Raw genomic sequence first — 21,636 nt, forward strand, 5'->3', positions numbered from 1 at the left:
GATTCTACAAACTGGTGATATCGTTTGCAAAATTGCAGTTGATTCTTTTTCCCAGTCTGTAAGTATCGAAGGCAAGATGCTTAAAGGTACTCTGGCAAATATGAGTTTATCTGGGGAAGATTACCTTTCTTCATTAGCATTGCCCTATCTGTTCTGTGCATGCTGCAGTGCCGTTTTCCTTCCTCCTCAGAAGCTTGAGCCAGTCATATTTGGTGCTCTGTTCAGTGGAAAGTAAGTACACAAGAGTCTTAAATTAGCCCCATACTCAGCCTTGTAGGATTCAGCTTTACTCAGCTGTTCTTCCTTTGTATCCTGGTTTTCACTATACCATATTTTCAATGTGAAGGTTATGTTACCGCTGCTCTGAGAATTAACTACAGCAGTTGACAGCAACCTGGTTCCTTTGCTCCAGTAGGCAGCCTTTGGGCTGTGAAGTGCACTAGCAACTGTTTTCCAGTACAGATACGTATATAAACTTGATTTAATTTGCATTTTCATTTGCTTTGTAATCCCACAGTATCTCCCAGCATGAACTTCTGTGTCACAAAAGCGGTAGTTGTTTGAATGAAGTTTTCACTTATAGCTTTCACAAATTTAGGGGAAGCAGGAGTATGTAGCTGGAAAAGCTGTTTTAGAAACCTATATACTTTGCTTGGTCAATCCCCAACATAAATGAAGTTTTTATTAAATTGAGACTGAATAATTACAAAAAAGGTTAAATAATTTGTCAGTACTTTAAATTATGCATTTTATGCATATTTAGTTTCTGAATATTTGAGCAGTTCAAATGATACAGTAAACAATGCTGATGATATAATTCATGTAGGTCTTATTCACTGAACAGCAAATTCGTCCTTACATGAGGTTTCCTTTTATTATTTCTCCACATCTGCAGAATTATTATTCCTTTATCTCTACAGCACAACCCTGTACTCAGGCTCATTCATACATATGTAAGAGATGCCATTTCTTCTAACAGACCAATTCCTTTGTGTCTTTTCTTTTGTCTGATTTTTGAGTACTTGTATGTATACTATTCTAGAGACCAGGAGATGGCAGTAGTTGCTAATAATCCTGTTGTAAAAGCAACCTATTTGCAAGAGCTGAGAAGTGGTTACAGCCAGAGGAAAGCCAAACTACATCTGCATGTGTGTAAAATATTACAACATATTAAGCTATTAGTATTATTGATTACTATATAAGCTCTCAAATGGACAGTTAAAAAGAACTTCTTACAAATGTATATGTTAAAGCATTTGGCCTAACAACTCCTTTCTTTATTTTTATTGTAGCTATTAATATTAGCCAACCTAGTTTCAGTGGCACGGATGCCTTTGGTTATACCTCATTCCTAGCTTATTCTACAGTCCCAAATATCACCTTCTACTATGAATTCCGCCTGAAGTTTCAGCTGGTAAACCACCACTCAGCTTTACAAGATAACTTGATATTTTTCACTGGACAGAAAGGCCAAGGTAAGTTTTATTGCTATCATTATCTATACTTAGAAGATTTCAGATATTCACAACCCACAAAATATGTGTAGGTTTCTATGGATTCTTTTTATGATATAACTTCATTGGAGAGAAAATAATTATTCAATTCTTTATTGCTCTGTAAACATAGGCAAAAATAGATTCTCTAAATGATTATTGTTGGAAAGGAGAAGTACAACATCTTAGAGTGATTAAAATTAGCAGTAAATCTGATGATGCAGGTAGCAAATTTCTGAACAAAATATATGGAAACCAGAGGGTTAAGATTGTCTTTGCAGTTGCAAACATAATTTCATTATTGATTACATTTATTTGGTGCCTAATATTGAAAGGTACTGTCCTAAATACTCTTCCACTGATACTTACTTTGCTGGGAAATCTACCTATCCCTCCATCCAGTGTGCCACCAACCCTGCCGACATTTCCTGTGCCCTAAAATGACCTGCCATAAAACCAGCCAAGAACTGCTGTGATTGTCACAACAGCTGCACTTGCATCGCCCACAGGAATCTCAACATTGAAATTCAGTCCTATGGCAGTCAAAACTGGGTTCTATGTAATATATGTAAAATATTAAACTCCTCTAGAGTTAGAATTAAACTGCACTTACAGTCAAGATAATACCACTCAGTTACAAGAAACAAAAATGACTGGATCCACCAGTAACAGAAACTGCAAGAGAACTCGGGTAGTATTAGCCAAACTTCCTGCAGTTTTAGCTAGCCCCATCCCGACTTTTGTGTCCTTGCTTACAGTCTAATAAAAGAACTATGCTATAATTACACTTGTACTAGTTTATCTTCTTTCTGTGAGAGTAAAGTACTACCGTCTGTCAAGCAGCACTCTCTAGCCTATTTAGCACAGTGCCATTTTGGTTACATCAGTCTGACATCATTCACTGCAGGGTTGTAGAATCATAGAATCAGTATGGAAGAAACCTCTGGAAATCATCTAGTCCAACCCCCCCTGAACAAGCAGGGTCACCTAGAGCACCCTGCACAAGGTTGCATCCAGGCAAGGTTTGAATGTCTCCAGAGAAGACTCCACAACCTCTCTGGGCAACCTGGGCCAGGGCTCCGTCACTCTCACAGGGAAGAAATTCCCCCTCACGGTCAGGCGGAACTTCCTGTGCTTCAATTTCTGCCCATGGACTCTTGTCCTGTCACATGGGGCAACTGAAAAGAGTTTGTCCCCATCCCCTTGACACCCTCCCTTCAGGTACTTGTACACATTGAGAAGATCCCCCCTCAGTCTTCTCTTCCCCAGGCTGAAGAGGCCCAGCTCTCGCAGCCATTCCTCATCAGGCAGGTGCTCCAGCCCTCTGATCATCCTCGTAGCCCTACACTGGACTCTCCCCAGTAGCTCCATGTCTCTCTTGTAGTGGGGAGCCCAGAACTGGACACATGACTCGAGATGAGGCCTCCCCAGGGCTGAGTAGAGGGGCAGGATCACCTTCCTCGATCTGTTGGCAAACCTCTTGCTAATGCACCCCAGGGTACTATTGGCCTTCTTGGCCACAGAGGCACATTGCTGGCTCGTGGTCAATGTGTCATCCAGCAGCACTCCCAGGTCCTTCTCTGCAGAGCTGCTCTCCAGCAGGTCAGCCCCCGGCTTGTCCTGGTGCCTTGGGTTATTCCTCCCCAGGTGCAGGACCCTGCACTTGCCCTTGTTGAACCTCATGAGGTTCCTCTCTGCCCAATTCTCCAGCCTGTCCAGGTCTCTGTGGATCAACCCCAGCTAGCTATCAATAAGTCATGCTAGAAGCTCTATAGCAAAGCATGCAACTTAGTCCCTTTAAGGCAGCTAAGAAGCAGTATATACAAGCCTAATTATAACATTTGCCCTAAGATTTTAATAATATCTTAGGTGTCTCTGCACAGCGCCCCGCTGCGGCAGGTGACGTAGCCTCAGCGTTCCAGTGGGGTAATCTGGAAACAGTGCTTGCGTTCTGTGTGTCTTAGCGTTACTGTCAACATGGCACCCACAATATGCATGAAAACAGAAATAATTCCTGAAATGTTCATGCAGACATGTAGTAGTCAGGGTAGAAACTACTTTGTATGTAATAGATCATTGGAAACGTGTTACTTATTTATACCATATTTGTTTCTGCAGTTAGAACATGAGCTGACTTTGGAATCTGGGGTTGTTGTATGGGACTGTTGAAGCCTGGGATTGAGATTTACTGATGTGTCTTTAGATCTAAACCCATCACAGTAGGATAATGATGTAGGTATATAAATGTGTCTACTGCCCCACTAGATGCTTTGCCATATCCAAAATATTGCCAGTTTGGCAGATATGGCCCAGTACATATGGGATCCCTAAGCTTCTGTTGAACAGCATCAGAAAATTACTACTTCAGGAAAATGAAAGAGGGAGTAGTTATTATTTGTAGTTTTAAGATTCTGATACATTATTAAAAAATAAGTTTTGGGGAGGCCTTCTGTTGTTACATATAGAGTGCATAAAACAAGTCCATTACCTCACAGCAGTAGGAGGAAGGCTATCTTTACTTTACTATGTTAATATGTTTGATATTTTTAGGTCTTTTTTTTCTGTTGAACTTCTGTACATAAGTTCCTCTGCTCTCTGGGGCTTCATCTCCTTTCTCCCTGTGGTGGACTCAAGAGAGTTATTTTCTAGTGTAAAACCAGATGCCAAAACATGTGTATTTCTTTCTCTGCAATCCCTATCTACTGAAATGTCTCACTGAGTTTAGCAAAGTCACAGAAATAAGACATGCTCACAAGACAGTAGGAAATTCCCTCTGGTTTAAATATGATTTCCCGGGTAGTGGATAGTCACGCAGTTGTCATTAGTCACTTGTATATGATCAAGCTAGCATCTGTTTAAAAACTTAAAAAAATAATAGCTGGAAGTAACTGCCCTCCAGCTAACACTCAGTAGCAGACTGTGAATGTGCTATTAATCCATTGCAATACAAATTAATTAGTAATCCATTGCAATGCAAACTGAAATATGTTAGCTTAGGATGGCTTGACAGTTGACATTTCACATATCTGTAATACCGTAAAGCTTTTCACTTTTCATTTCTGAAGATCCCGTCAAATTTAGTTAGCGCAACTCAGCAGATCAATTGTACCTGGGTGTGCCAAGATACCTTGGTGCAGCACATGGACAAACAGCCACAGGCTGATTTACTTAATTTATCTAGTTGATTGTACAATTTACCCCAGTACAAGGCTGAGAATTAAACCTGTGTAAGTGTATTTAAACAGAAGTTTACTCTGTTTCTGTAGATCTGTAATTTAAAAGATGCAAGTTTTGTGAATCAGACTTCTATTATATTTTTTTTTTTTCTGAACTTGAACAAAACTTGATCTGGCCTAGTTGATACTGCTCATTGAACTATATTAACACTACTTTAACTGCATACTGGGCTAACAGCACTGGTGCTGTATTTTCTTTCTATGACAGTCACCAGTTTCCCTTTTCCTCAGTTCACTCTTGAGTAGCTTTTCCTTTCACTTACTAATTATTTATCATTATGGATGGAGGAAAGTTTGTCTCTCTTTTTAAGCTAAACAATTAGAAGTGGAGCTTGGAGTTGTCATCACCAAAACATTTCCATCTAGTCACTCAGAAAGTAGCTTTCAGAAACCAGTGTCCCCATCATTCCACTTTAATAATAACGCTTGTTTCTTTCATAATATAAACATTAAGTAATCTTCAGAACATTCTTTTCAATGACAAGTATGTACCACAACATTCAGACAAATTTCTGCAACTCTACAAACTGAACTTTAAATTGTCAGTACAGAAATTGTGGGAGACTTAACCAAACACAAATTACACTAATTTATCCATTGTCTTTGTTCAGTATAGAAGAAATGAAAATATGAAATCATTCATATCAGTGAAAAAAATCTGTGTTGAAAAATAGCCTAAATTTTTATTTTTGTTCAGTTATAGTAAGAAAAGCTTTTTTAAAAAACATAAACATATAGAAAGGACTGACTCACTCTCTTTCTGCTGAAGTCTGTTTCAAAAAGGCCTGCCTGCAAAATGTACATTGTAATGTCAAAGTCATTATGAAGTATTTAGCAGAACTGAGTTTAAAACAATTCTTATTTGATGTCTTATGGTGTCATTTTTATTAACCAGAAAAGCAGTGTTCTGGGCTCATTATAGTGTTGTCAAGAGGAAATCTGGCTTTCATTATTTTGTATATTTTTCCTCATAAATGCTGTCGTGCAATAAAAATACATTTCTGCAGTTGCATATCAAATCATGCATCATAGCAGCAGCAGAACACCAGCTGTTAGCAAAACAGAAAAAAACGAGGTGCCAGGCAAATTGCTGTGCAGCAGTTTTAATTGTTTTCATTTAAAGTTAAATGGTTGGGGAGACTAAACAACACTGCTTTCAATTCCAGAGAGCAGGATCTTTTATCAAGTGAAGAGCTCTCACGCTTATTTCGCAGAGAAGAGATGCTGTGCTATTGCTTGAACAAGTTACTTCCAAATACTAAGCCATAACGCTGTCACCAGGAGGAATTTGAGATTTTTCACAGCCAGTAAGATCTTGTTTAAGGAGGTATTTTTAATATTCCAGCAACATTTTACCCTTACTTCATTTCATCTGATTTCTCTTAGCTAGCATTCACTTATAGTATCCTAGTTACCTCCCCTCTTCTTTGAACCACTCGTCTGAATCGCCGACAAAGGAAGAAAACGCGTAGACGCCATTCTCAGCTGCCTGGTTCCACACAGCTGGCTTCCGCGCCTCTGCCGTTTTTTCTATTATTATTTTTGGATTGCAATCCTTGAGTCAGTTAGACTCTCACACTAATTCTCCTGCGGTATTTGAGCTGAATTAATGCTGTGGTTAACCTTTTGTGAGCCACTATCAAATGATTTCTAAAACATAAAGAACATCTTCTCCCCCTTACTCCCACAAAGTTTGTAAATCAGAAGTCGTCGGTGTTCTGATATCTCATGTAACTTAATATTGAACCTCTCGCAGTAATCAGAAGAACGGGACACTTCATTTCGCCTTATCACAGTGGATACATGCCTTTCTTTAGGTCTCAGGTCTGTGGCTGACTTCTGGCTTGGAATGGAATACTAGAAAAAATCCCCTGTTCTCACAAACCAGGCCCAAAGTTGCAACTCTCTGTATGAGATGTGATTCACTTGATGTTTCACCCATCCTGGATTTTTGTTATTTCCAGGGTAACTGCAACCATTGCCATTAGCACAAAGTCCCTTTTTTAAAAAATCATTTATATAGAGCAAAACCATTTTAGAGAGAAAAAGATCTTAAATCCTGGGGTGCATTGGGAAGAGTGTTGCCAGCAGGTCGAGGGAGGTGATCCTGCCCCTCTACTCAGCCCTGCTGAGGCCTCATCGCGAGTCCTGTGTCCAGTTCTGGGCTCCCCACTACAAGAGAGACATGGAGCTACTGGAGAGAGTCCAGCGTAGGGCTACAAAGATGATCAGAGAGCTGCTGCACCTGCCCTATGAGGAACGGCTGCGAGAGCTGGGCCTCTTCAGCCTGGGGAAGAGAAGACTGAGGGGGGATCTTCTCAATGTGTACAAGTACCTGAAGGGAGGGTGTCAAGGGGACAGGCACAAACTCTTTTCAGTTGCCCTGTGTGACAGGACAAGAGGCAATGGGCAGAAATTGAAGCACAGGAAGTTCTGCCTGACCGTGAGCGGGAATTTCTTCCCTGTGAGAGTGACAGAGCCCTGGCACAGGTTGCCCGGAGAGGTTGTGGAGTCTCCTTCTCTGGAGATATTCAAAACCTTGCCTGGATGCAACCCTGTCTAACATGCTGTAGGTGACCCTGCTGAGTGTGGAGGTTGAACTAGATGCTCTCCAGAGGTCCCTTCCAACCTCAACCATTCTGCAATTCAGAATTCAGTAAAAATAAATCAATATCAGGAAAAAAATGAATGAATTGTTTTTCTCTAAGATCTTTTATCTGACTCCTCACATCTCTTTGTACCCTAAGTTGTCATATTGCTGCTAATTTTGATTTCTAATTTCTTTTCCTAGTAAAATAAGCTTGTATCTTTGGAAGCCAAGTGCTTATCTCTTGTCGTTTAAATGTACAATAGGAGTTACTAGACAGAATCCCAAATATGAAATTCCAATTGCATAACATCATTATTAAATATCAAACTCTGCCTTACTTAGCATATTACACCCTAACATGTTTAGATTATGATATAGCAATTTCACATTATTGACACTACTACCTAGAGCAGTGCAGTTATTTCCTGGTTATTTTCCAATAGTGCTCTACTGAAAGTGAAGTACGCACTAACAAAACATTTCTATGTTCATTCACAAACTCTGTTACAGTCTTTGACCATAATGGGCTTTTTGCCCAGTTTCCCATACTGCAATAGAAGATGCACTGTCATTTGTATATAACATCAGTGCTGCCTGTCACCTTTTGGATTTATTTGTTCAGTATGTGAAAATCTTGGAGTAGTCTGACTTGAGAGACCCTATTTGACTTCACCATAGCTGCAGTCAGCAAAAGTGCTGGTGTGGAGCAAGACAGTGCATGAACTGGATTCAAGAGGAAGCCTTTGACTGTGAAACTCAGTCTATGCCTTGGTCCAGCATTGGCCAAATGTGCAGGTCTGAGTGCATACAATACAATAAAACTTAGTACTCTAGCCTTACGGGGAGAGGGTAAAATGGATGCTTTGGTTTAATACAGGAACCCTGTATTTTAATCGTTTAGTCATTTATCTTGATTGTAAGGGTTAAAATTATCTGATAGACTGTATTATATTTTGTACTGATTGTATTATAAAAGAAACATGCAATTTTGGTTACATATTTTTAATTTTTTATTTGAATTGAACATAATTAAACAAAGACATAGAAATACCTTTTCCATTATATGATCAATCAGTTGATTGCTTGCATTATGCAAACTTTATTAGATATCTAAAAGCTCCATATAAGCCTCAAAGGAGAAAACTTATATAATTCCCTTGACTGGAAATAAATTCTTTTCAGGAGACAGAAAAACTGTGAATATGAAAGTCTTCAAAATTAAAAGCACTAAAGCATGGATGGTTTCAAAGAGCATACACCTAACTGAATTCAAGTGCTGCTGAGTGTGCTGTTTGCAACTCAAGCATGAGATTATTTATGTATATCCAGACTAAACATTTGCTCACAGTGTAAGTGATTCTTAAAGGGTGTAACTGGAGTCTTACAATGTGAGACATTTAAAAGATAAATATATAAAAGTGTACATTTTCGAAAGCTAGGGATTTAAAGATTAGACATAGTGAAAATAGCTTAAACTGGTTAATACCAAGTTTTTTTTTCTGTTGCTCTCTTGGAGATAAATCTTGATTCCCTCCCCCCTTAAAATTATCTTTGTTTTGAAGAATTTCTGCTGATGACAGCATATGCAATACCTGCTGTAATGAAATCAAAATAGTTGCTGCAAATGTGCAAAGCAATTGATTCTAAGCTAAACATTTGAGAAAAGTTCAAAGAATGAAAACATAGGACTGTTCTGACCAGAGAAACTTCAATGACAAATATTCTAGAGCCAATAACAGATACAGAAGCAGAAAAAGTGGGGAACTGAGCTTCCCCCAAAATATGTCTTGTATGTTAATATATACTCTATGAAATAACTCACATCGATGTTCATAGCTAAGGTCATTAACTCACTTAATTTATAACCTTGAAACTTTAAATGTTAAAACATTCTGGATCTGATTCTATTTGCAGCTACATTAATGTTAGAAAAAAAAATAAGTCCTTAAAAATATGCCAGTGTAAAACTACACTGTAAAACAGGTAGAATTCAACCTTACTGAAAACTTAGATTAATGAATCAGAAATAAACACAAGTAACATGCATTACGGTAGCCTGATTTATCTGAAGTTTACCCAACAGCCTATTTTTCTTTCCTCCCTTGGTATGGACAAGGAGTAAGACGAAAGAGTTAAAAGAAAACAGAAAAGTTAAAAGCTGTCTCATTCATACAGATCACTATTTAATATTGTTTTTTACATCAGACCCAGTATAGTGTCATTTCTTGAGTCGTATGGGTTCCATGTGCTTCACTTTCCCATAACAAAGAAAACATCCATCATTTAATTTTTCAAGATAACTATAAATAGAGCAAGAAATACCATTACAATAAAAATACAAGGTTGCGATGTTCATGCTGGCAGTTATTCGATGTATACACCATGCTTACAGAATGAGCATGGTGCTGGATTGACATGACTTATATATAAAAGATAAACCATACTCCTATACTAAGATGAAAATGCACATATAATTTAATTAGCTAAAACTATCACCGTGTCTGATATGAGTTAGATATTAGAACTTTTACATTTCTAAAGGAGGAACCTGCCTGAATAGATGATCCAAACCCCACTGGAATCAGCAGTAGGCTTTCCACTGACTTCAACAAGTTCTGATATTTTTTTGCTTGAAAAAAAATTACTGGTTGTGCAACACTTCACTTAAGCTTTGGAATTTGTTCCTTAACTACTTTCTATGATTATCAACTCTCAACTATAAAAGCTGTCTTTAGGATTTTTTTTTTTTTTTTTTAAGAACGCTGCTAATGTTGCGTTTCTTCTCTGCACTTCATTTCCAAGGAAATGTTTTAAAAACTTAGACAGCATTTTAAATAATGTTTTTTATGTCTGTGTTTTTCCTACCACAGTTTTGCAGGTTGAATCACGTAAGTACATAACGGATGCAGCTGAAAATAGAAACTTCAATAATGAGAAGAGTCTTTCTGTTTTTACAGTTTGGAAATCCTTCAGTGGCAATGTGCCAGCGTAACTGAGGATAGTGAGATTGCACTGACAGTCATGAAAAAAATCACTGTAATGAAAATGAACAATGTTTAGGTTTTATTCAACTTAAATGTAGTTGTATGTTTTCTACAATGGCAATGTATTAAAAATCTTCAGGATAGTCTTTTCTTAATATATATATATATTCATGCTGGATCTAAATAATATCTGTAGATAAGTATCAAATATCTATACAGAAAAGGGAGACGACTGTTTTCCTTCTGTTTACTCATACAGTGTGTTCATTTACAGCATACAAGACTGTGACAGGACTGTTGCCGGCTTTTGTCATGAATCTGCAGCGTTCACAGTGTCAGTGGGAGGAGGAGATACACAAATCATTGCCTGTTACAGGGAAAATCCCATCTCATCTTTTGCAGACTCCACATACACTAGAGATAGTGACACCAAGACACACTTCTGAAATCAGGACCGCTATGTGGCACTGTGCAAACAAATAGGAAGAGACAGTAATCTCCCCCAAAAGAATAGAAAATGGGAGAGCCTTATGAGTACAGAAGAAAACATCAAATAAAGCACAATTTACAGGCATAAAATTGGGCACTGAATTGTCTGAGTTCACAGGAAAGTTAAAAAAAGAAATTCAGATCTCTTTGAGTTTCAACATATCCTAATCCAAGACTGAGAACATTCTTCCTTTTCAGCTCTTCTCTTCCAGCTCTTTTACCATACTAAGAGGATATGTAAGAGAGCAGGACTTGAATTTGCAAGAAGAAACAAATTGATCATGTTTTCTCTAATTTTCAGTGGTTCTGCTTTTGCTTACATGACCAGCGGTTTTCTCTTCAAAGATTCCAGTGCAAAAATCCATTTCCTTCGACACATAACCAGAAATACTTAGGGTTCCTTTAATTCCTATTCATATGCTATACATTGGACATATCATAAACTCCTTTAAATGTGACTTTTTTATAGTGTGGTACTTGTAAAACACTATGTATACTTAAGACAACCTCCCAAGAACAAGTAATAGGTCAGGGGAAATCCTGAGATTATTATTGTAATTTAAAAGGAAAAGAGGCTGCCATGAAACTGTGCTGGAATAGAATTAAACCATGAGCTAGTCTCTCATGCATATGTAACTCAGAATTTAATTTTTCCTTTTTTAGGCATTATTTAGCTTTTGGAGGAAGTTGGAAATTTATTCATATTGCAGGGTGAGTGAATGCCAAGGACTTCTAAATCAACCAGGCACAACAGGATTGGTGTGTGTCACCAACCTGTTTTAGTGGTAAAAAGAATTTTCTTCGTAAAGCATGCAAATATGTTTAAAAACCTCTGCAGTTGCTAGTTTAAGTCATCAGAAATACTGGAAATTTTATTACAGAATGAACCGAATACTAAAAAAAAAATCAAACTTTAAAACCTTTCTGGTTAAAATTTTCCTAAACTGATATATTTTCAGTAGATTTGGAGATATTTTGTGCTTCAGTATTCACTAGATCTTGTACTTTTGTCTTTCCAGGTCTGAATGGAGATGATTTCTTAGTATTAGGTCTGCGCAATGGCAGAGTGGTGTATAGCTACAATCTAGGGTCTGGCACAGCCTCAATCATCAGTAAACCACTTGATCTGACACTCAATATTCATGTCATCCATCTTGGCAGATCTTTCCAAAAAGGCTGGCTGAAGGTAAGAAATTATTTCCTTTAGAAGGATGATGTTTAGACAAAAGTGTTTCTTTTTCACTTTTTGAATGAAAAGTTTAAGAACTGCTTATTTTTATGTTTCCCTGTTAAGATAAGTTTGGAGGATTGCCTTTATTAAGAGTTCCCAAATAGAGTAACTTCTCTTGTTATAACAAATATAAATGTTTTTATTGAAAGGTGGATGATCAGAAGAATAAAACAGTCACTTCCCCTGGGAGACTGGTTGGACTCAATGTCTTCAGTCAGTTTTATTTAGGAGGCTACCGTGAGTACACTCCAGAACTCCTACCAAAGGGATCCAGATTTAAGAACAGTTTTCAAGGTAAATATTACACTGTTTCCCATTCCTGTTAAAGCGTGCATCAGATTGTTTCAGATGGCTATGAAATAGTGATATAAAAGTATTATCTTTGAGAATAAAATAAAATCAAATCAAATCTGCTTGGCTGAGATTCATATGTGGCTTTTTCCTTATTTCACTTTGATGACTATGAAACCCGCTGCAAGCAAAACCTTTGCTAAATATTTTTAATACTTTCTGATAAAAATGGAAGTTCTATGTGACCTTATAATTTCTTCTTTCTTGATCTATTCTACAGCATCATTCCAAAAGGGTGTCCTTTCTTTATGGGAAGGTAGTTTAGATTCTCCATTCAACTAGTTCTTAGCTATTATAGCCATTGTTACTATCAGTGCTGGTTTGGGTAGTAATTTTTGTGCTGAAGGCTACTTTTCAGTTACAACATGTTAATATCTGGAGTTTTTTTTCCTAACATCATGGGCTGACACTTGCTAACTCAGTTCAAGAGTTTATCTCTTCATTCATGATAAAATGCTTCATGAGAACTGTGACTTCTTCCAGCCCAAGCAGCATTTCTGTCCATCGGTTGTCCTGCAGGTCTTTTTGTTGATCCCCACTTGGCCACTGCTTCTCTATCAAGGCAGTAAGTAGGAGAGTGAGAAGAACAGAGAGCAGAGCTAAGAGTACAACAGAGAAGGGACTAGGAAGGCAGAACAAATTTTAGATCTGTAATTAGGATGTTCAGATTGTTATATCTTGATGGCATATTGCAAAAAGGAGGAGTTTCTTATAACGTCTGAGCACTACTTCCAAAATATATGAGCAGCTTAGAAGATGCTGTATCTGCTTGATGACAGTCTCATCAAGATTTAACGGTAGGGGAACTCTATCAGTTGTGAGGTGCAAAAGCAAGACATGAACAGGTGAGGAGATCATCGTAACATCAATTATTTGGGTCCTGGATAAAATTAAAGACTTGTGATAGTGCAAGATAAACTACAGGAAAGCTCCAGTAAAGACAAGGTTAAGCTTGCACTTCTATGACTGCACCAAAGTAGAAACCTCCTTTGTTTCTGTCAGGACAGCCAGGGAAGGAGCAGCATAGTTTAGGATCTAGTGAAAAATGAGTGGCAAATAGCACTGTTGTTAGAGAGAAGAACTGAAGTAGGGAAGGTGTCAAAAGATCAGATATTTAAAGTTGAGGAAAAGTCAATTAGCACTTAAAGATTCTTTTGATAAGTTGAAGAATGTTAAATGGTACCTGAGCAGTTTTGAAAACTTTCTTAAGACCCTATGAGAATCTGAAGAAACTGCTTAAGGTAGAGCTCAAATGAAGCAGCCAGGTTCATGTGGAGTTTGAGGTGCTCTGAACTTTGAGTGTGTCTGAGTTCATAGCTCCTTGTGAAATCACAGGAGCCTTTTGTAAGCGATATTGTGTTAAGATGGTTCATCTAAGCAATGTGCTGTATTCATTGTCCTGTAATAGTGTAATTTAGGGAGCTTTGTGAGTATTCCAAGGTCTTAACAGAACATAATTGCAGCTTCTATAAAAAGTCATTGTGGGATTTAGGGAGCAGTAAGTAATGTGGTCAGAGACGGACTTGTACCTGCTTATTATGGAGAGTCTGAAGTGGCGTACCTTTCCAACTACCTTTCTGCTCATGGTCAGGTCTATACAATTCATCAGTGTGACCCACCTACACAAAATGAGATGGTGACTTTGGATTTGGAAAAAGGCAGAAGTTACATTTGAATCTCCAAAGCTCACGTCTCTCAGACCGGCAGAGTCTGGTGTTAGGAAGAAAAACCTACAGAAAATTCTGATGTTTGCTGCTCTGTGCTACCATGAGAGCAGGGTGCTGGCTCCAGCCATAGAAGTAATTGATGGAGAGAGTCAGGGATTGCATTTTTCAGCTTCTGCAGTCACTTTTAAAATAAGGTAAACTCAAAACTCAGTTGAGATCCAAATGGATACAATTTTAGCATAGTGGTTAAAGTTCATAATAAGCTGGAATAGATTGAAAGCCTGCCAGGGCAAAGACTCCTTTCCTTTATATTCCTACAACACAGATGTCACAGAAGATGCTCAGAAACAATAAGAAACTGACTTCTGAGTTAGCTTTTAATTAGTGTTGCCTCTTGCATCACAGTTTAGTATGATTCATTCAAGCCTCCTGGTCTTTTGGATCACAGCTGAGAGCAGCACAGGCTGGAGTCATTGTGTGGGCCACTTTTTCTTTTAAGGGGAATTGCTCACAATCAAGAAAAATTGGGAAAAAAAGAAACAGCACTTTAGGACAGGTAGCATTTTAGAAATGTGGAAATCAGTGCTGTATTCAGATAGACTGCAGCTTATCTATGTAGAAGTTTCTTGCTGCATTCTGTGTCCTTCTACTTGAAAATGCTTGCTACTTATACTTCTTAGCTGAATTAATGCCAAATGCTTACAAGCATGTAAGGAGGACTACTGTAAAATTTGTGAAAAATATTGCATGATAATGGTATATCAGAAAAAAATAAAGTCATATAATGAAGCTCTATTTTTTATTACAAGCTCTGAAGTTCTATTAATTCATTTTTGACAGCTCTTTGGTGGCTTTTGAGTGCCGCTTGACTGGGGTGAAACCTATAAATTAAAGTACTAAAGTGAAAAAGTTACAGACAGAAAACTAAGTGTGTCTAAGGATCCACTAAACAATTAAAAATGCAAGTTAGTACATACTCTGTCAGTGTCTTGTTAGTGTCTGGTTTCAGCTAATTTATGTCAAAATATGGTCTTTGAGATCAAACTGAGTTTCACTCACAAATGGAAATTAATTCAGAAATTTCTTTTCAGTTCCTAGTGCAAACCTGGCTGTGTTAGAAAAACCTTTCCACTATTGAGAACAGTTGGCAGTCTCTTCTCAAAAGAGGCCCAGAACTGGGAAAGCAGAGGGAATTCAGGTCGGAAAGAAGGCTCGTTCTTTAGCTGCAGAAGCTGCAGAAGATTGCATACTACCAGCCTGCAAAATGACAGGTTCAAATTGGTAGACTGAGTCCTTATCAGTGTCCCACTAACAGCATTAGATAAAATACAAAAATTAACTGAAAAACAATCATCTGAACTCATAAAGCCGAGACAATCTGTCTAGAACTTACCATATGCTGTATTTACAAATGTGCAAGAACTGTTTCTAACCTAGATGTGATGCAGGTACAGTTAAACTAGCCTTTCCCACAAATGCCAATTTATTTTCCATGATGACTTTACCAGTTCTTGAGTACTCACTGTGCCTTCTGACGTTTGCACAGGGCTCTGGGCTGCTTTTGCTTAGCACTCTAGCAAGATTCAGGAGAACAGAACATGCTTTATCTGCCTCTGATAAGCAAATGAAACACTAGTTAGGATTTACTGAGCGTGTGGTGGGCTAAAACTAACAGTGTTAAAAGCAGGAAAAGGATATGATATGAAGATTGCAAACAATCATCAAACTAGGTTATTTTTAAATTGTTTAATATGTGTTTTTAAATTTCCAGTTATGTGGCAGTTTAAACAGAACTCCAAGCTGTATGTAATAAGGAAAAAGCCTGCCTAAGAAAGTTGTTCTAACTATAATTAAAATAGTTATCTTGCTATGAAAGTTATAGATACTATATTTTGTTCCAAATCAATTATGTCATAATGAGAAAATCTCATATACCTTCAGCAGAGTAGTCTGATAATCTAATGGCAGTTATATTCCAAGAATGAAGGAAAAAAAACAGAAACTTGGGGCTAAAAGGAAGATACCTATCTCAGTATTTAGAAATGTAAAGATTACAGAGTCTATTTATTTTATGTCCAACTTTTACATATGTAAGTTTGAATAATTTGGTGAAGAGTAAATTAATGTAAATGGTATTGCCTTAGAATAAGATGTCTTAATGAATAAAGCTAGATCCTAAAATGAATAACTCATAAGTGTCCATTGAAGGCTCATGGGAAAAATGTAAAATTATAAGCAATATTTTAGGATATGTAAAGCTACTCTGAAAAAATGATTTTCTCACTCTGGACAAATAATACTTATCTTACCTACTGAACTACTGTCAGCAATTGGTTGTGTCAGTGAAATGTGAAAATACCCCTATTCTCTATCAGTTCTTTGTATAAAGATAATATGGTCAAAGAAAAAAGTCTCAGAATTGTAAATAATCAAAGGTATTTGCAAGTCAAACATCTTGATAAATGTACTAACTTACTCAGTAAGATCAGAATTACGGCAACAAGTGTGATAAATATAAAATTAATAATGGAGTCAGACTGTGAAAGAGACAATGGAAAAAGTCAATATGTTCTTGATATCTAATGAAAACTGAAGAAATAAGCACAACTGGGCATTCATTATATCTTTCAAATGGAAGTCTGGGTTTTATGTGATTTTACCAAATCATGCAAAAATTCATATTAAGTAATTTAAAAATAACCTAGTTTGATAATTATTTACAATCTTCATTGTTTTTTCTTTTCCTGCTTCTAACACTGAACAGAGAGCCTATGGCATCTATTTCTGAATACCTGCTATTCTCATATTTCTAAGTATTGTAGGAATTCACAAAATCTCAGCTAAATTTTATAAATCAGGCTTAGAAATGCATGAACATATTATTATACTGGTTTAATTATAGTGTTTTAAAATCTGATTTTTAGTTTAAAACATTATATATTTGTGCAAAGATCTGGATGACATTTTGAACTGCCTAAAACTACCTTTAAATCCATAGCTTTTAGTCATTTAGATAGCCAATATTTATTTTGAAAAGGTACTTGGAGTATGATCCTAAAAGATATCATATATTGCATAGTCTTGGCTTTGCACTACATAAATAGGCACATGGAACCCCCAAAAAAGTGATTCAGAAACACTAATGAAGTAAATCAGACCTGTGAGTCTGACCATCCTGTGCAGTCACTAGGAAGGATGAAGGATCTCCAAAAGGGCAATTCCCAGAGAGCCCAGACGCTGACCAGGAGCTGCCTGGAGGTAGCCAGTGGGAAACAGCATACTGAGCTCTGCTCCACTCTGAAGCTTTGGCTCCTCTTTTCACTTGGGCTACTGGTGTCTCAGCAAATGAAACAGTTTCAGAGTATGATGGGGACACTGACACTCAGTCACCTCTACAGATAAATTCTCACTATGGTCCATTACATCTTTTTGGTCTGGGAAAAGTAGCATGTCAGTAATAACTGACAATCAGTAGACACGATGCAGCTGCCCTGTTCAGGAAGGTAGTGACAGCTTAGTGATACAGATGTGGCTAGACTGGATCAGTTGCTGCACAACCAGGTAGAAGGCCCTGGCACTGTTTAGCATACTAATATGGATGAAACTTCTGAAATATTTCCTGAGAGCAATGGCCGAGAGGTGCACATTCTTTAAAATGTTGTGGTCATGTGCTGTATGATCTTTATGTAACAGGGACTGAAGCATTCCTTTAGGAAGAGGAGAATCGGAGTCTTTCCCTAAAGGAGGTCCTTTTCAGCTTGAAGAAGTTCAAGTCCACCTTCCCTGCCTGCATTCTATTAATCAGTATTCTCTAGATTGATATCTATTTTACATTAAACAGACTTTTTGACCATTGTCCTCCTTTTCCTCTCTTTATGACTGCTTTTGTCTGATGTACGTGCGTTCCCACAGGTACACGTGGTGTAACCACAAAATTGCACCTACATCAGCCCTCAGTCACTGACCCTACTATCTGTATGCTTCTCGAGGAGTGACTTCAACCGTTAGACCTAGCGTTAAACAAAGCGCCCTGTGATCATTCACTCATTTGCCTGAACAGAAAGTAACCAGCATACCTTTAGCTCTTTGAGATGGTACGGCTTTCCAGCTGTTGAAGATGTTCTGGTGTGGGGTGGCATTATCTTGTTGTTTGGCTTGTTTTGACTTCCTGTATCTATTTTAAACTTTGTTTCTTTTTCCTTTCTACTTTGGAGGTTGCATTTTTGATGTTCAAGTCCGCACTGACAAGAATCAGGAGTTTAAATCACCAGGGACTCCAGAAGGTCACCCCAATGCTGGTCGTAGTGTTGGACAATGTAAAGGTTCCCCATGCAGTTTAATAAAATGCAGAAATGGTGGGAAGTGCATAGAAAGTGGCTCTACTGTTTAGTAAGTATGAAATTATCTTTGTAGACTGAAATATAGACTAATCTCCAGACTAATAAACCTGGTAATTCAATGTCTTGATAACAAAAGTGTCCAGAAACATTTCATCTTACCAGAAAGGAAAAGAAACTGTTGTCTCTACACAGAGAATTTTAATATGACACTAATAAAATCAAACCTAAAATACTAAAATTATTTTAGGACACTTCGTTTTGGGTTCTTTTGCTAGAAATCCCACCTTGGACCAGCTTGGCTTGCACTAATGTCACTGACACCCAGACTTACTATGAAATACATGGGAAGAAAGATACTTTTTAGAGCTAAGTGAGCAGCCCAGCTAATAGAGAACAAAATACCAAAGCTGCTGAGAGCTTGGCTGTCTTAATGTCTGAACATGTCTAATGAGGCCAAAAAGAGGGGGGGGCCTCTTGTATTCCTGGAAATAAGTATTTTCATGTGAGAATCCCTTCCTGGAGTAAACCAATGAATGCCTAAAATTCAGAGCCAGCTTAAATTCTTGGGAGCTCACTTACCTAGCATGCATCCATTTTTTGCTCAGTCTCCAATATATGCAGTTCTTTATGCCCCCAGTTGTGTGTGGATGCTTTGCTGTTTCTCAAGTCCACCCTCCCTGGTTACTTTTCATGCCATTCTCAAGCATTAATTCATCATTGCCTTTCCAAATCTGCTGGCTGACTTGCTCATGTAAGGCCTTTTTCTTAACCCATTTCAAACAAAACAAGGTGGGTTAGGAAGGATCTTACACCAAAATTGTCTAAACTAGCTCAGTTCATCATATGAGCTGTTCAGCTGGCCTACGTATGGGATATGTGGTTGGGGTGGGGCAGAATTACTTTGGCTGAGGAGCACTCCTGGTTTTAAAAGGATCAGCAAAGATTAGTTAATTATTACTCGCTTCCTGCCATGTGATTCCCCGCCTGCGTTCATTTATTTACACCTATTTGTGTAATAGGTTTAGGCCATTAAATGATATATTTATATAATAAGGGGTGCCTCATAAAATGAGAGCTGTTGTAGTTTAATTATTAAACTAGATCCAAATTAGACTAAATTTTCAATGCAAGAACATATTTTTATAGATTGTAAGGGAAAAAGACATTTTTCTTTTTAATTGTGTTTTCAGTCAATAAGAATTTTTACTTTTGTTGAGCGGATTTGCTCTTTAAGAAATTCTCATCCAATTCAACTTATTTAATGGGACACTTCTTCTGTAGTATTCTGTTGTTCTCTTCATTTAAAAATAGTTAATTTCCTTACAGCTGTAATTTCTTTCTCACTTTTTGCCTTCTAGTCTGAAGATAGACTGTTTTTCCTTAATACTCTGGTTTTCCTCTGCCTCACTTTTATTAGGAGATCCCCTTCATTACTCAATGATGTCTTTCAATTCCAATGTGATACGTTTAATAAAAATATTAAAAAATCTCCAATAGTTTGGATTGGCCTGATGGTCAAAACAGGCCAATGTCCTGCAGCATCTGAGATACCCACCTAATGATGTGATGCAGGACCTAGGAGAAGCTAATAAGCATCTGAATTTAGGTCCCTGAATCTGGATGGCTGAATCCATCCCTTACTGCTACAAGGTAATTTGTCTGACTTGATGCCATTGACATTTGCATAATGACAGAATGTTTTGGATTTGTTAGCATTGATCTATTTTAAACTTGTCATTTTCTATGTTTAATGTAGGAATGCTCTTTGTTTAGTGTAGGAAACCACATCAAATGTAAGCAAACTTTCCAACTCTCAAAAATCCCTTTGGACCTTTTGTTATTTCCTATACAGGTCAAGAAATGCTTCCGGTTTGATTTGGTGTGACTAGGATTTAGTGTAGTAAGAAACAGAAATACTGCATATAAAGTTATAACATGAAATTAATTTTCATGAATTTTTAGATGCTATATTTTGATACAATAGATTTCACGTTTAGATCCTTAATCAACAGTGACACAAACTTGCTGTCCTTACTTGTATAAGAACTGTTACTTATTTCAGAGGTTAGTTTGGTCTTGTTCTGGGACTTTGAATGGCTGGGAAGCCGTTCTGTGAACGTTAGAGTATGACACTGCTAAATGTTTGATAAGAAACAAACAAATAATTGACCTTAAAAATAAACGATACTCAAAGTTCCTAAACACAAAGATTACAAAATCTGAACTAGTAGCTGAAATATCAAGAATGTCTTATTTCTGGGGGAGCTGTGAATTTGAGAGTTCTTGCTTCCTGCACTGGCACATCTTTCCATGTATACGCTGTGCAATGCATTTCACTGAAAATCCTTTGCAAAATCAGGTGATTTAAGATTATCCAGTTACCTCTGAGGCAAGTTATCAAAGTTAAAAGCCTTCCTATCCTTTCTCTACCTAAAAATATACTATGGAAAAATTAAGAGACATTTTGGTAATTGCTCTTCAGAAACTCTAAAAGTGAGAATATAGAAGATTCCTTTTCACTGCTCTTCAAAAACCTGAAAACAGCAAAGTATCTTGCGGTGAAATTTAGCTTTTAAGACACCTAAATTTAAAGTGTCTTTAGATGAGCTAAGTGTGTAAGATACTATTGTAGACAGTGGAGGTCCAGGCCTTTCCTGCTGTCTAAGCAATACATTCCAATGGTATATATTCTACCTTTCCTGGACTCCATGGGGTGGTCCAGGTCTTTTGCAGATCTTCTTTCTTACCTGCTGGTTCCACACAGATCTCACAGATGCACCACAGCATCCAGACGACATTAAATGTCTAGGTTGAGGTAATTGATTGTGGCCCCTTGTCATTACAGCCATAAGCTGACTGTATCCTATGCACATATTAGTTGGTGGGCTGTACAGTGCTCTGGTTCCCCTGACTGTAAAATAGCACTAAATGTTGATGTCTAGGCAAAAAAAAATGTCTTCTAGCTCATATATAAATAGGTAAAATTAGGTATCTTGATCGTGAAATGAATCCCATTTATTACATCTAAAGAAACTGGCCACTAACTTCACTAACTTCACTAACTTCACTAACTTCACTAACTGGAGAATCAAGGCACTGGTGATGTAGCAAGCCATTAGGTCCTTCTGTTCTGGAAAACAACACTCAGCCAAACAAAATATAAAGAAAACTATAGCAGCATGACAGGGCATGTGACGAAAGGGTTTGTAGTGCTGCCTCTTCTCTTATCTCTCTAAGGATTAGGGAATACTGGAT

At 37.5% G+C, this 21,636-nt stretch overlaps 1 protein-coding gene across 1 annotated transcript in view; it reads left to right on the plus strand.

Annotated features, from left to right (window-relative positions):
* EYS (eyes shut homolog) overlaps positions 1-21,636 on the plus strand; it is an 872,934-nt gene that overhangs the window by 827,205 nt on the left and 24,093 nt on the right. The window contains exons 44-47 of the mRNA XM_062573097.1: positions 1,293-1,475; positions 11,812-11,978; positions 12,173-12,317; positions 18,256-18,430. Of these exons, the coding sequence (XP_062429081.1) occupies positions 1,293-1,475; positions 11,812-11,978; positions 12,173-12,317; positions 18,256-18,430 (670 nt within the window). The remainder of the gene's footprint in view (positions 1-1,292; positions 1,476-11,811; positions 11,979-12,172; positions 12,318-18,255; positions 18,431-21,636) is intronic.

This window comes from Rhea pennata, chromosome 3 (genome assembly GCF_028389875.1).
Source record: "Rhea pennata isolate bPtePen1 chromosome 3, bPtePen1.pri, whole genome shotgun sequence".
Taxonomy (NCBI): domain Eukaryota; kingdom Metazoa; phylum Chordata; class Aves; order Rheiformes; family Rheidae; genus Rhea; species Rhea pennata.